Source organism: Lithobates pipiens, unplaced genomic scaffold (assembly GCF_037356315.1).
Source record: "Lithobates pipiens isolate NorthernLeopardFrog02 unplaced genomic scaffold, aLitPip1_a1.2 Scaffold_13, whole genome shotgun sequence".
NCBI classification, from domain to species: domain Eukaryota; kingdom Metazoa; phylum Chordata; class Amphibia; order Anura; family Ranidae; genus Lithobates; species Lithobates pipiens.
The window spans coordinates 460683769-460699520 of record NW_027507718.1 but is presented as its reverse complement, the minus strand read 5'-3'; the positions used below and the strand labels follow the sequence as shown (position 1 = coordinate 460699520).

The 15752-nt window shown below is 42.6% G+C and overlaps 1 protein-coding gene across 1 annotated transcript in view; it reads right to left on the bottom strand.

Annotated features, from left to right (window-relative positions):
• Positions 1-15752, bottom strand: part of MAN2B2 (mannosidase alpha class 2B member 2) — a 123279-nt gene that overhangs the window by 17749 nt on the left and 89778 nt on the right. Inside the window, 3 exon segments of the mRNA XM_077477814.1 lie at positions 9681-9793; positions 13046-13177; positions 15717-15752. The exon segment at positions 15717-15752 is cut by the window's right edge and continues 157 nt beyond it. Coding sequence (XP_077333940.1) covers positions 9681-9793; positions 13046-13177; positions 15717-15752 — 281 coding nt within the window.

Here is a 15752-nt window from a genome sequence, read left to right as displayed (position 1 = left end):
GGCCTCGTTAGACCTTGATGGCGATCTGGATTGCTATTTTCGGGGGCCCAGGTATGCCATAAAAGCAAAAGTTAAACTGATGTGTATAGTTTACACCTACAGTATCTGGTAAGTGCCAAACTGGGCTTAGCAGACAATAAAGGCACTTTCACGATCTTACACAATCAGGATACTTTCACAATGAGTTTGTTTCTTACTATGACAAGTCAGGATGATGAGTATCTGCAGCAGTCACAGCCCACTATTCAGATGTCAGAGAAGATTCTTCTGGCAAAGCACAAGTGTTCTCAGTGGGTAATCTTAATTTAGTTTTGGAATCATGCGACAGAGCACATGAATACAGTAGCAGTAGCTAAAAATGCAGACTACATGCTAAGCATAACTTCATAAGCAATAAAATAAACAACATAAAAAAATTAAAAAAATAAAAAGAGACAATGAAAAAAATTTAATACATAAACAAATACATACTGTGACAGTTCTATGCCCTGCCACAGTATGAAAGGGGTTTTGTGTCACCCAGGGTTCATGTCTTGCACAGAGAATTTCAGTTTTTTCAGTGATTGGTAAAGCCCAGTTTGGGACTTGGACTCCAGAGGCTTTGAAGGGATCAAGTCTCCAATCCTAGGTCAACTCTGATTATGCTGGCGTGTGCAAGGCTTTTATTAGAGAGATGACTGTGGTCAGGGGAGGGCAAGTCCAGTCAAGTGGCCCATGGAACCATCGAATAAGCTCACCATCACCAGTGCCCATCAGCTCAGCCTCACCAGTGTCCATCAGCGCAGCCTCACCAGTGTCCATCAGCTCAGCCTCACCAGTGCCCATCAGCTCAGCCTCACCAGTGCCCATCAGCTCAGCCTCACCAGTGCCCATCAGCTCAGACTCACCAGTGCCCATCAGCTCAGCCTCACCAGTACCCATCAATGCAGTCTGTTCAGTGCATGGGGATTAGAGAGGAGAGCAGCCAGATTACACAGAGCGGAGATCTCCCGCACACCCAGCGTGACCGCAGTCATACGAAGTCCCGCCTCCTGGACCAATGATGCTATGATGGACATCATCAGTGTGCTCTCTATCATAGGAGTCAGTGCAGGAGGTGGGATTTCGTATGACAGTGGCTGCCAGGTAAGCGGGAGATCCCCACTCTGTGAAATCTGGTGACGCTCCCGCTCTCAGGCACCCGAATGGGCAGAGACCCTGAGCGCCCTCCCACTACCCCAGCTCACGGTGCACCCGCCCCCAATCGGCCCTGCAAAAGCAGGGACAAAACTGGGGACAGACTTGGTCCAGGGACAGTGTCCGGGGACATCTGCTCCCCCTAGGCTAGTGGCCAGCAGGACCCACACAATTTGAGGACTTTCAAATTAAATTACCATGACCCATTAGATGTATATATACAGTATATATTGCGGAGTTCGAACATATCACTAGAAATGGAGGAAGCCTGGACGCAACTCCAAACTGATTGAAGGATGGATTAACAACCAGAATACCAAGCAAAGCTCCCAAAAAATAAAAAGAAGATCTCCATAGTGTAGATGGTAACACAATATGTTTAATAGATAAAAAATATTGCATTTACATATATGAAGATGAAACGAACATGGTAAAAAAAGGCCGGTCACAAAACAAGCGAACACCTGTCGCTGAGAGAAGCGCGATGACGTCAGGGGGTCTACCTCCCTACACGTGTTTCGTCTTTAAAAGACATCCTCTCGGGGGACGTCTTTTGAGACTGAGGTGCAACTTTAGTGCGACTGTGGTGTGGCTTTGAAGGCGACTGATCCAAATGTATGATCTGGGTCGGAGTCACATCCAGAGTCGCATCAGAGTAGTGCAGGTATCCTTTCAGAGTCGCTGCAGCTTTGATTCACATAGACTGGAACAGGTGCTATTAAAATATCAATGGGCTGTGACTTGTAATGAAATGTAACTTTATGTGTCGAATGACAAATCGCACTAGGGGAAACGGAGACTAAATCACACAGTGATCTTGAATTTGAGTCTTTCTTCTTTGCAATTACTAACTGGGGATTGTAAGCTTTGTAATTAGACCTGGGAACACTGGCTATACTGTAACTGATACAAATCATATTGTAAATAAGTGTGCCTCAGTTGACTGCCTTCTGTAATCCAAGCAGACATATATTTTCTTGATTATCTAAGTTTGCTAGCTACCTCTGGAGGAGCAAACTATAAAAAGGTTGGGAAATCAGGTCAGGGTCAAAGCTTAATAGGAAAAAAGCAAGGTGCACTAGACTCAGTGCAGTATTTAGAGATGCATTTAATGTAACATAACAAACAGCCAAAGGGCTACTCACAAAGGGAAGTAGTAACCAGGCATGTAAATGTAATAGGATCCGGGGTCACTACACAGTCCGTAGGAGGAAGAGCTTGGTCCCAAGGCAGATGACAGGACACCAGGGGTGGACTGACCATTGGGCCACTCGGGCACTGCCCGAGGGCCCCGAGCCACTAGGGGGCCCCATCAGGGTTGCCAGCCTCAGTAAAACCAGGGACAGTATGTAAAAATCTGCGTTTTGTTTACATCTGTCTCTGAAATGTCCCTTACCAACATCCTTTTGGTCTAAAAATCCCAAGATTATAGCTGCCCCACCTCTCCAGTACCTTCTCAGCCAATAGAAACATGTCTGTGTATACTGTGTGTACATGTATGTGTATACTGTGTGATTGTATACTGTGTGGCCCCATAATCTCGAATTGCCTGGGGCCCCCACAATCTCCTATTGCCTGGGAGGGTTGGAGCAGCAATGAATACTCTGGACATAGTCCTCGGACTGGCAGCACTGTAAGCCCTATAATTCCAGCAGCGTGTAGTTCAAACAACATCCGGAAAGCCGAGAGCCGGAAACCAGAAGTGCGCCTCAGTGTGGAACATAAGCTCCATTAGCCGGAAGTAATGCGACGACCAATCAGAAGACGCGTTTCACAGCATCCGCTGTTTCTTCAGTTCTCTCCAAGCGTCCGTGAGGATGGGTAATAGAATCGCTTGAAAGAGTGAGTGGGGTAAACCCTACCAACTGACCCCAAGGGAAGAGATGATAGATAAATATGGGCCCTGGGTGGTAAAATATATTTGCGATTGGGATTGTTAGACTAGGAATAGGTTTTCTAAGAAAGGTACATTTAAAACTTAAAGTATGGTAAGATCTGTACTGTGTGCACCACAAAAAGATGACACGTCCATATGAAAAAGATACATGTAGTATATGGATGCTGGAGTCAGCGAATAAAACAGAGGAAATAAATGTTTTTACAATGGGATTTAAGGAGAAATCATTCCAAACAATGCTTGAACGTAGGGACAAGCAGAAACCATCACAACCCCCAACAAGTGGTGACAGTGATTTTCAGGGAGAAAAGGAGAAATTGTCAGGACTTGGGCCTTATGCAGTTGCCTAGTCCTTGTCAGCAGAGTGATCAGGGGCTGACATGAACTGTCACCTTTCGGTGGCTGACAAAAAGGGAGAGCCACAACACAACAAGTCTAATACCCCAGTAAAATGTGAAGTACAGGTAGATTGTGAGGTACAGGAAGAGGAAGGCAGAGCAGCAAGGCATGGAAAGGAAATGGCCATGCTGGCATTAATGGAGGAAAGTCTCCAGGCAGAAGGAATATTTTCTGTCTCTCTGATGGGAGAAGATGCGAAATTAAACTTCACTGGAAGAAGCTGTAGTAAGCGCATGGGAAAAACGCTGCTAAGCTTTGCGGCCAGGTGGTTAGCTAAACGGTATGAACATTTGAAAGTGCAAAACACATCCATGAAAGGAAGCGCTAGAAATAACCAAAAGGAGACATCAGTACTTTAGAAGCTTCTATGCCAAATTCTGAGGCTATCCACCAGCAATCAGTACCAGAAAACCAAAGATTACAGGAGGACGTTCATCAGTTGGGGAAAAAGACTGAAAGATGCAGAAAGTGAAACCATTATCTGTCAGCTACCAGGAGCCGTTTGCTCAGTTCTCAGATAGAGTGGATAACAAAGCAACAGGTTTGGGTATGTCTAAATTCAGGGAGACATCCTCCACACTTAAGGTATGTACCAACAACAATAAATTCCTGGAAGGTAAGAGTTCTTTAAAAATTGCCCCTATAGCTTCAAAACAGCCAGCTACTAATCCAGTTGTAGAAACCCCACTTGTAGCCATCAAATATTCTCAGTCGTCTAAAACAAAGCCGTTTGTTGAAATGCTGTACCACTTTAGATAAGAAGGGACATTTTATATGTGGGGTATTTGGTCACACATCTCAATTCTGTCTATCCAGTCCCATTGAAAAAGTCAGTAAACATAATCCATATAGGATCACAAGACACGATTTTGAAATATACTCTGCACGCTTCACCATGTGACCTAGGTGTAAGCCCTTGTACACATGGTCGGACATTCCTACGACAAAATCCATCGGATTTTGTCCGAGACTGGTTTTGCATACACATGGTCGGACAAAGTTGTCGGAAAATCCGATCGTTCGTAATGTGATGATGTTATTTAGTTACGACGGGACTATGTTCAGGCTAGTAGCCAATAGCTTTGGTCTAGGAATTTGATCTGAGCATGCGTGGCACTTTGTCCGATCGGAAATTCTCTACAAACGATCGGCCAAAGTCCGATCAGATCATGTTGTCGGAAAATTTTTATATCCAGCTCTCAAAATTTGTTGGTAGGATTTTTGTACTCACTGTAAAATCCTTTTCTCTGTAATTCACCGACCGACGCAGCTCCTCTCTGTAACTAAAATCGGTTGTTTAGCCTGCCACTAGGAGAACTAAGCAAAATTGTTACACAATACACAGAACTTTTAGTCCCACCCAAGGGGGGCGGACCCTGTGCTAACAACCCTCCCCACTGCTCCCAGCAGATTCAGTACGTCAACAAGCAGTATAACATAGAGAAAGGGAGGGGTAGGTGCTGTGTCGGTCGGTAAATTACAGAGAAAAGGATTTTACAGTGAGTACAAAAATCCTATTTTTTCTTATATTCACCGACCGACACAGCTCCTCTCTGTAACTAAATAGGACGTCTTCAAGCAGTGCCAAACGAGGGGTGGGAAAAAACTGCATAAAACCTCATCCACCATGGCAAGTGGGAACTAGTGAAACTAAACCCACAAAAAAACAGCAGTGTGTGGGAAAAACACCACCATATAACTGGGTATCCTCAACAGGAGTGATCCCCAAGACCGCAACATTGCGGAAGTAATGCAACAATGCATTAACAAAAAACAGTACTGCGTTTTTATCGAAAAAACAGGAAAAAACTAAATTGCAACTACACGGTCGCCTGCAAAACTTTGCGGCCAAAACAAGCATCAGCCGATGCACTGACGTCTACCTTGTAGAACTTGGTAAACATATGGACAGACTACCAGGTCGCCGCCTTACACACCTGAGCGCTAGTGTCGGAAGGCCCAAGACATTCTGATTGCTCTTGTAGAGTGGGCCGTGACTGGAAAGGGGGCACCTGCCCCTTCAAGGTGTAGGCTTGGACTACACCTGGAAATGGTGGCCGATGAGACCGCCATGCCTTACTTAGGACCAGCCACCGACACAAACAGTGAGTCTGACTTCCGAAAAGGGAGCTGTGGCACACAAGTACACCTTCATAGCCCTAACCACATTGAGAGTGTGAAGTGCCACCTCCTTGGGGTGCTTCGGCTTAGAACACAACGATGGTAATAAAATGTCCTCACTGATATGAAAAGCCGAAACCACCTTTGGTAGAAAGGATGGTTGCGGACGCAACACCACCTTATCCCTGTGGATGACCAGATAAGGCGACTTGCAGGACAAGGCTACCAATTCCGAAACCCTCCTGGTCAATGTGGTGGACACTAGAATTGTTATTCTTTTCACACAGTTAACATTAATTTTAACCACTTGCCTACTGGGCACTTAAACACCCCTCCAGCCCAGACCAATTTTCAGCTTTCAGTGCTCTCACACTTTGAATGACAATTACTCAGTCATGCAACACTGTACCCAAATGAATTTTGTGTCCTTTTTTTCCCACAAATAGAGCTTTCTTTTGGTGGTATTTCATCACCTCTGGATTTTTTATTTTTTGCGCTATAAATGAAAAAATACCGAAAATTTTGAAAAAAAAACGAATTTTCTTTGTTTCTGTGATAAAATTATGCAAATTATTAATTTTTCTTCATAATCTTTCTTCATGGTAACAATTTATACTGCTACATATCTTTGGTAAAAATAACCCAAATTAGTGGATATTATTTGGTCTTTGTGAAAGTTAGATAGTCCACAAGCTGTGGTGCGAATCATAAAAAATTGATCACATCTGATGTACTGGTGGCCTATCTCATTTCTTGTGACCCAAACAAGCCAGGAAAGTACAAATATCCCCCAAATGACCCGTTTTTTGAAAGTAGACATTCCAAGGTATTTACTAAGATGCATGGTGAGGTTTTTGATGTTGTAATTTTTTCCCACAATTCTTTGCAAAATGAAGATTTTTTTGTTTTTAATTTTTTTTCCCACAAAATTGTCATTGTAATAGGTTATTTCTCTCACGTGGCATGTGTATACCACAAATAATGCCCCAAAATACATTCTGCTACCCCTCCTGAGTATTACGATACCACATGTGTGGGACTTTTTCACAGCCTGGACACTTAGAGAGGCCCAACATGCAGGAAGAGCCATCACGTATTCTAGGAGCATAAATTACACATCTAACTTGTTGACTACCTATTACACTTTTGAAGGCCCTGGAGCACCAGGACAATGACACGTGACACTGACGTGGCACTGATGGCATTGATATGTGGCACAGATGGCACGTGACACTGATGACAGATGGCACTGATGACACTTGATACCGATGACAGATGGAACTAATATGTGGCACTGATGACACGTGACACTGATGACAGATGCCACTAATACGTGGCACTGATGACAGATGGCACTAATACATGGCACTGACAGATGCCATTAATACGTGGCACTGATGACACCTGACACTGATGACAGATGGCACCAATACGTGGCACTGATGACAAGTGACACTGACAACACGTGACACTGACAGGTGGCACTGATGACAAGCGACACTGACACGTGGCACTAGGGACAGGTGGCACTGGGGACACGTGGCACTAGGGACGGGTGACACTGGGGACAGGTGGCACGGATAGGTGGCACTGGGGACAGGTGGTACTGGGGACAAATGACACTGTTAGATGGCACTGGGGACAGGTGGCATTAATAGGTGGCACTGGGGACACATGGCACGGACAGGTGACACATGGCACGGACAGGTGGCACTGGGGACAGATGGCACTGATAGGTGGCACAGGGAACAGATGGCACTGATAGGTGGCACTGGGGACAGGTGGGCATGTGTGTGTGTTTTACTGTGTGTGTGTGTGTGTTTTACTGTGTATGTGTGTGTGTGTGTGTGTTTTTTACTGTGTGTGTACTCACAGTCACAGACGCTGCAGCTGCAGCGGTTCATCTCTCCCTCCTCACACGCTGTCTCTGTGTGAGGAGGGGAGCCGGCGATGAGAGATGATCTCATATGTTTACATATGAGATCACCGCTCATTGGACAGGCCGATCGAGTGCTAAATGGCCGCTGTGATTGGCCATTTAGCACGATCTTTGAATGGCTGTGTCCGAGGGAAACGGCCAACACAGAATTTCCCCGATGGGTGCGAACAGGAGGACGTCCAAGGACGGCCTTCCGGCAGTTAGTGTCCGCTCTGTAGCCGTCTTTTGGGTATAGGGCGGGCGCGAAGTGGTTAATTATATCCGTAATAGCGGCAACCTTATGGGTCGATTCTTATATAGACAAAAGTTTTTAAATCATTTATTTTATGTATCATTAATCATTTAAGTGAGGTACGAACATTGCTTATTTTATGTATCATTAGGCGTATAAGTGAGGTAGGTAGAGATTGCCATAACAGCCAGGAGTCTAATGAATAATGAATGTGTGGCAGAGAAATGCTGAAAAACCCCTGCAAGGAAAAACCATGTGATGTCTTGAACATTTTTAAGTGGACAAGAAAAGCCTTAAAAAAAAAGAAAAAAAAAAAGAAAAAGAAAAAAAAAGAAAACAGGATTTAGGTGAGTGGTTGTAAGAGTGCATTCACATCTGCACTTTAATTAGATGAGAGAACTCCAGCAAGGGTTCCTGTGATTAGCTGTAGGAGTCAGCCCCGTTAAAAACAATGTGAGGCTTCTACTGAGCACAAATTTGGCAGGTAATCATGCCCATTTGCATGTAATCACTCATGCGGCAATCACATGAGAGTGATTGGTCCTGGATGCAGATTATCTGCAATGGGGCATACTTCTTCCCATTAACACCAAAGATGGGGCACTATTCCTCCCAACAACACCAACAGTTGGGCATAATTCCTTCAATAGGGCTCTATTCCTCCCACTGGAACCAATAATAGGGCTCTGTCTCTTCTACTGACAATGGAATAGGGCACTATTCCTTCCAACTGACATCAGTCTTGGGGCCCTATTCCACTGGCACCAACAATGAGGCATTATTCCTCCCACTAACAATGATGGTGCACTATTCCTCCTTCTACTGAGAACAGGTGTTATATATTTCTTTTTACTCTCAATGACCACCAGCTTGAAGAATTAACTCCCACTGATGCTGAAGCATTTTCTACTCCCACTGGCTACAGTCTGCACCCCAAAGTCCGAAAGACTGTAAACTGGCCTTTGTTTAGAAAGTTTGTAGACCACTGCATTTAGGAGTTAGTGCACTTTTATTTACTTTCCCCCAAAACTTCCCTATGCATTACAGTGTCCTCCTAAATAAATATCCAGTCCTCTTTTTTGTAAAAAGAATGCTTACTTTTCATGCTACTTATTCAATTGCTCTCCCCTTTCATCCTCTGGATAGCAGGATGTACAGAATTTTGGATGAATGAGCACTTGGGTTTGTTCCCTACCGATGCAGAATGCTGAACTGCAAAAGTGAGTGGACTGTGCATGTGTGGGTAGAGAACAAAGTGATTGTTCATTAATTTCTGGAGCTCTCCTTCTAACACTGGGTATGTCCTGCCGGACAATTATATGAGCATCTGAAAAAGCAAGCATTTATTTCCAAGCAGAGCACAGCATGTTAATGTATTGAGAACACTGCAATCCCTAGAGAGGTTTTCTGAAAAAGCAAGTAAAGGTGAACTAATCCTTTAAATTAATTGTACAATTGTTAGATAATCAACAATGGAAACCAGCAATTGTGACCAGAGATTGCTCTATACTAGATGATTATTTAACATAGCTGCAGGCAGAAAAAAAAAAATCTGCACTGCAATAAAACATTCTCAAACCAGATAAAGACAAGTTACTTTATCTAGGTGAACTTCTGTACTTGGTGACCACTTCTCATAAAATTGAACCCATCAGGAAATATAGGAGCTGACAATCTGACCTCCTCGCTTCAATATGCACTGTCCTGAAACACTCATATCCATAACATGTGAAAGGACACATGGGGAAAAAAATCCAGATTCGTCAAAATATGTTACATATTTCACACAGCAGAGTCCTCATAAATACAGTACAATCAGCACACTCATACATATAGACGCTATTGTGTCTCGGGTTAAAGACTTCTGTTCAGAAACCACAGGATACAGCCTGCAGTAGTGAGGAAGTGGAACCCACCTTGAGGTTAACGCTAGCTGCTTTGGAGAGAACTGGGTCTTCATCAGCCTCATAGAGGTGCTGGATCCTGAGAAGTACTCGATGAAAATCTGCTGCAGTTTTCTGTCTATTACCTGCGAGTATTCAAAGAAAATTGAGTGAGAAATCGGTAATCAATTTAATTTTTTTTTTAATTTAACAGAACGGGTCAAAGAGACAGAAGTTTTACTTGTCTGTACGTCATTAGGGAGATTTTTTTTTTTCAGTTGCTTTCTTGGTGACCAAAATCCAAAAACAACTACTGTTAATGGACTGCTATGGAGAGTTACAGCATATATTAAATAAATACGCTATATATCAAGAACAACCAAAACCATACAGCAAATACTGCCATCAGTCATGTCCTATCAAAAAAAACATTTATTACTATAAAAACCATACAAATCCCCAATAAAATCCATCTATCATGCCTCTTCAACCATGCAGAAATGCTCCTGCTTAGCAAAAAAAAAATGGCACTGTCAATATGTTCCCTCCGGGTTCCCGCAAAAAAACTGTGTCCTGGTGACAACAACCAGAGAAAAGGAACATCTTCTCAAAAGGGACAGTGGCAGCAATAAATACCTGATTGTAGGACTAACCATTACCCCCTCTGCTAAAAGAAAGTGTTTTTTTGTTGCTGTCTCTCCATTGGAAATACTTACTTTCACTTCTTATGCCCCCACTCACCTAACTATCAAGTGGAAGACAGCAATCTTCCAAACATGCACAAAGGCTGCAATAAAAATGAGAAGCGAGTTTCCAGAGTTAAAACAGAAGTATATGCACAACTTTTTTTTCATTTTGGATAGAGTAAGGGAGGGTTATAACACTCTATTGATTATCGATTTATTTTTTGCCATCTGTGCATAGATTTACGTTAACTTCCTGTCCCATTGCCAAGACAGGAAGTTAGAAGAAATCCCTGCAAATTAAGGGAATCCCTTGGGCCACCAAAGCTGTCCCCAAGAGATTTCTGGGGACAACCCAAAATTTGGTATTTTATTTTTATTTTCACTTTCAATGCTAGTTGTAAACAGAACAAATAGAGAGGGTGAATCTCCCTAAAGGTGGCACAGATAGCGATAACAACTAATGCCCTGTACACACGGTCAGACATTCTGACGACAAAATCCATCTGATTTTTTCAGATGGATTTTGGCCCAAACTTGTCTTGCATACACATGGTCGCACAAAGTTGTTGGAAAATCTGATCGTTCAGAACGAGGGGGCGTAAACCACGCACGACAGGACTATAAAGAGGCCAGTAGCCAATAGCTTTCGTCTCTTAATTTATTCTGAGCATGCGTGGCACTTTGTGCTTCGGAAATTGTATGCACACGATTGGAATTTAAACAATCAGATTTTGTTGTCAGAAAATTTTAGATCCAGATCTCAAACTTTGTGTGTCGGAAATTCCAACGGAAAATGTCTGATGGAGCCCACACACGATCGAAATTTCTGACAACACAGTCCGATCGCACATTTTCCGTCGGAAAGTCTGACCGTGTGTACAGGGCATGACAAGTGTTCTAATCCATTGCTACTCGATCCAAACCTAAAGAACAAGTTTTGCCTTTAATTATACTTTAACCACTTGCCGCCCACGCTATAGTCCAAAAGACAGCTACAGCATGAGCCTAAATTGCCGGGAGTGCATCCATAGATGTTCTCCCATTCTCGTGCTTCCTGGGCAGCGCGCTCCATGATCACCGAGTCCGGGAGACTCGGGTGATCATAGATCAGGTAAAGGAACAATCACAGCAGGCCCTTTACCATGTGATCAGTTGTCAGCCAATTACAGCTGATCAGGGAAAAAAACAAATGCCGGTTATTGCTTTTTTTCTTCCTTCATGCAGTCAGTGAAGGAAAAAGAAGCTGTGGCTTTTGTTAGAGGGACAGCGTTCCCCTTAGTGCCGAATGTGCCACTTATCAGTGCCCATCAGTGCCTCATCATCAGTGCCGCCTATAAGTGTCGCCCAACAGTGCCCATCAGTGCCGCCCTAATAGTGTCCATCAGTGCCACCTATCAGTGCGGCCTCTCCGTGCTACCTCTGTGTCACCCATTAGTGCCGCCCCCATCAGTGCCATCCTTCAGCGCACATCAGTGAAGAAAAATGACCTGTTTGCAAAAGGTTAAACAAAATATGAAAAACACTTTTTTTTCCAAAATATTCAGTCTTTTTTGTTTGTTTAGCAAAAAATAAAAAACTCAGTGGCAATTAAATACCCAAAAGAAAGCTCTATTTGAGCGGAAAAAAAATGTCATATGGGTACAGTGTAGCATGACCACGCAATTGTCATTCAAAGAGTGAGTGCTGAAAGCTGGAAATTGGCCTGGGCTGGAAGAGGGTATAAGTGCCCCGTAAGCAAGTGGTTAAATGCTGGGATTTTTAAAGCATAGGACAGTACTTCCTGTTTATTAGATAGTACTCCATCCACCAAATGGAGCCTAGATGATCAGTTAGTAATGATCTATGCTGCAACAATTTCAGCCACAATTGATTTTAGCATTTAAGTTATGTAAGGAAGACCATGAGAAAATCTTAGAAAATGTAAAAAAAAAGTCATAGCATTATATTGTTGATATAATAAGTGTACTAGGCTAAGTGCAATATTGATTTATAAAGCCAACGTGTAGTTGTCCTTTGTAATAAAACTGTCCTCTACTCCATCTGAAACTGAAAGTGCCACATAAAGACTGTACCAAACTGCACAGGTTGTCTGCCATTACCACCCTATTCCAGGAAAGCCACTTGTGCTGCACCAGAGACGTCTTGATTTGGGTTTCAAGCCCTTCCCACCAGTCACCCCCTGTACAATGGGACTCTTATTTGTCAGAGGGCTGGTGATGGTCAGTGCTTACACCACAACCTTAGGTATTTGAGTATCCATATAGAAGTGAGAGCAATCTCAGACAGGGGCCAAAGCAGCTTTTCTGGAGTGGAGAGCAGATAGACTATAGTATATGCTGCCTCTTCCAAAGCAGCACCTAAGCTGGCCAGTTTGGAGGCAGGTTTCTTCCAGCAATGGTATTTCATAGAGTCCCTGTAAATGTTTGCAGGGTACTGGAAGAATGAGATCGCCACTCCAATTCATTCAAACTTGTTTTCTCTTACATTGTTTTAAACACCCTGCAATACCTGCATACCATCCAATACCCTGCAATACAAACAATGGGGAAGAACGAATTAATGAAACACAAAATTCCTCTCTGTTCCCAATAATACGGCAGGTTGTGCACTAATGAATACTGATCTGTGTTAAACATTTGCTTGCTGTAAAGACAACAGTGACTACCGTGTTTATCATGCAGGTGATCACTTTCAGGTTAGTAGAAGACATACCTTTGTAGAGGTTGTGTATATGCTCTGTGTGGTTTGAAGAATAACTCCAGCCAGGAAAACTGAGGATCTGAAGGTGAATGTTGGGTGGTAATACAATGGGGACGGGTGGCATTTTTTCAGTTGCTGATGTTCCTGAATGACAATAATTATAATTAGAAATAAATATGCAATTAACATGAAATTAACACACCACTGTATTACTAAAACATGATTATTGATGGGACTGCAACAGGATTAAAATAAGTAGAATGCTCAAGTTTTGTAAGGATATGTGCCAACAGTGCTAAACAAATATTTTTGTATTTTTGACTGGAGTAGAGCAGGATTACATCCTTGGGGATATCATCTCCACCTCTGGCCTACCATGGCAGCCAGGGTTCTGCTGTCAGCTCAATTCCCTTGTTTTCTTCTCTGGAGTGCATTCCCTATACACTGCAAATAAGGTTACTAGAGACCAGCATTGCTGTAATACTGTCACAGCTTTCGTTGGGGGCAAGACCTTATTACCATGATGAGGAACAACAGTAAATAAGCTTTGAAGACTCAAACTCTGCTACACTTCAAACCAAAAAAAAAAATTGATTAATTACGCCTATCCTCTCCTTAACTCACCTGTGAAAAAAAAAAAAAACATATTACAGGAAATGTGTAATAGTTCTGTACAATTTTTATGGTTCAGATGAAAAGTGATTTTTTTTTTTTTTTTTTAAATGATAAAAAACACCCTGACAAAAGAAAAGTATCACCACCTGTTCAGATAACAATTCCTCCAAAGTTTTCTATTCTACAGACCTAAAGCAGAATCTTCATAATCATTCATAATCTGACACTTCTGGGTTCTTGGATGTCTGGGTACTTCGCTGTTCAATGTGGTTCTGTCATCTTTTACTTCACCTACTGTGTCCCTTTGACACCCTTGTATTGCAGAAATGGATCCACTGCCCTCTAGTTCTTTCCACTGGGATGAAATATGCTGTAATGGCTGCAGGGTGAAAAAATAGTTTGCAGAATGGGGCGCAAGCATCCGAAACATCCAGAAGTGTTAATTGTTGATTATGCTGGCAAGAGTAGTCCTAGAAAAGAGCCATGTTCATGGAAGGCAGGACAGGCAAATATTATGTGGGTCTGTGCTTTTGTTTGCTTCAGAACTCTCTATACAAGTCTAATGCCCTGTACACACAGTCAGACATTCCAGCAACAAAATCGATTGTTTTTTTTCAGACGGATTTTGAGCCAAACTTGTCTTGCATACACACGGACAAAGTTGTCGGAAAATCCCATCGTTCTTAACGAGGTGACATACAGCACGTACGTCAGGACTATAAACGGGGCAGTAGCCAATAGCAATGGTCTCTTAATTTATTCTGAGCATGCGTGGCACTTTGTTCATCGGAATTGTCTACACACGATTGGAATTTAAAAGATCGGATTTTGTTGTTGGAAAATTTTAGATCCTGCTCTAAAACTTTGTGTGTCGGAAACTCCGGCTGAAAAAGTTAGATGGAGCCCACATACGATCGGATTTTCCGACAACACGATCTGATCGCACATTTTCCATCAGAAATTCCGACCGTGTGTACAGGGCATAAGGGAATGCAAAAACAGCTTAAAGCAAGTCAAATGCACATGTAATAAAGTCTGAACGATCTCAGAAGTGTTTTCAACTCATGTCAAAAAGATGCTTGGCCATTGAAGCTTGTTGACCATGGCCCTTTAATGAATGCTGCATTCTTATAGAATTGGAAGGCTTATTTTCACATTTGGCAATGCCTTGTTTGCTCCTTTGTTCTAAAAAGACTGCTGTTTACGGGACTTAATAGCTCAAGCTGAAATTTACACACAAATCAGACCAGTAATACACGCTTCCCATCCAGAGATTTTTGCATTGGAATTCAAGTTTTTTTTTTCATTTTGGATAGAACAGGTAATGATAACATTGCCATTTTTTTACCATATGTGTTCCATTGTGAGAGAATTCCTTTTTCTTCCTGGTTTTTAAACACAATAGGAAACGCAAAAAGATCTCTCTAGAGTATTGCAAATCCACTCTAGAGAGTGGCCATCACAGGAACAAGTGTCTCCACTGGAAGATTTACCCTCAATTCTTGTTTTGCTAAGAACCTAATAGGAATCATTCTTTCATGGCTGGCATTGATATTTAGGCACACTGGAGTTTATTTACTAGAGCTGGAGAGTGCAAAGTCTCACTTCTGCATAGAAACCAATCAGCTTCCAGGTTTTATTGCCAAAGCTTCATAGAACAAGCTAAAGTTATAAGCTGATATCCTTTTTACACTGGCGGCTTCTTCCATAAACGACCAATGCCACTACCTTGCTGGAGGCAGCAGTTGCCACCTTGCAAAAAACACTGCAGAATATGCTCTACAGGAATGGGATTCCCGGGAGGAAGGTGGGGTCGGTTATGGCAAGCTGATCAGTTGCTCTGCAGAAGTGAGACTGATTTTGCACTCTCTGGCTTTAGTAAATAAACCCCACTGTGATACATGGTAAAAGTCATGTTTGCTCATTATATGTTTCTTGCTTACTAGTACATTATAGTGACTGTGCTTTACAGTTTCTCTCAGTGTGAAGAGGATTATGGCTCTCCCTTATTTGGTTAATACACTGAAATGATCACATTACCAATTATGTAAGAATAGTAAGAATTTACCTTTAAATGGAATAAACATGACCAGAGGCCTATGTT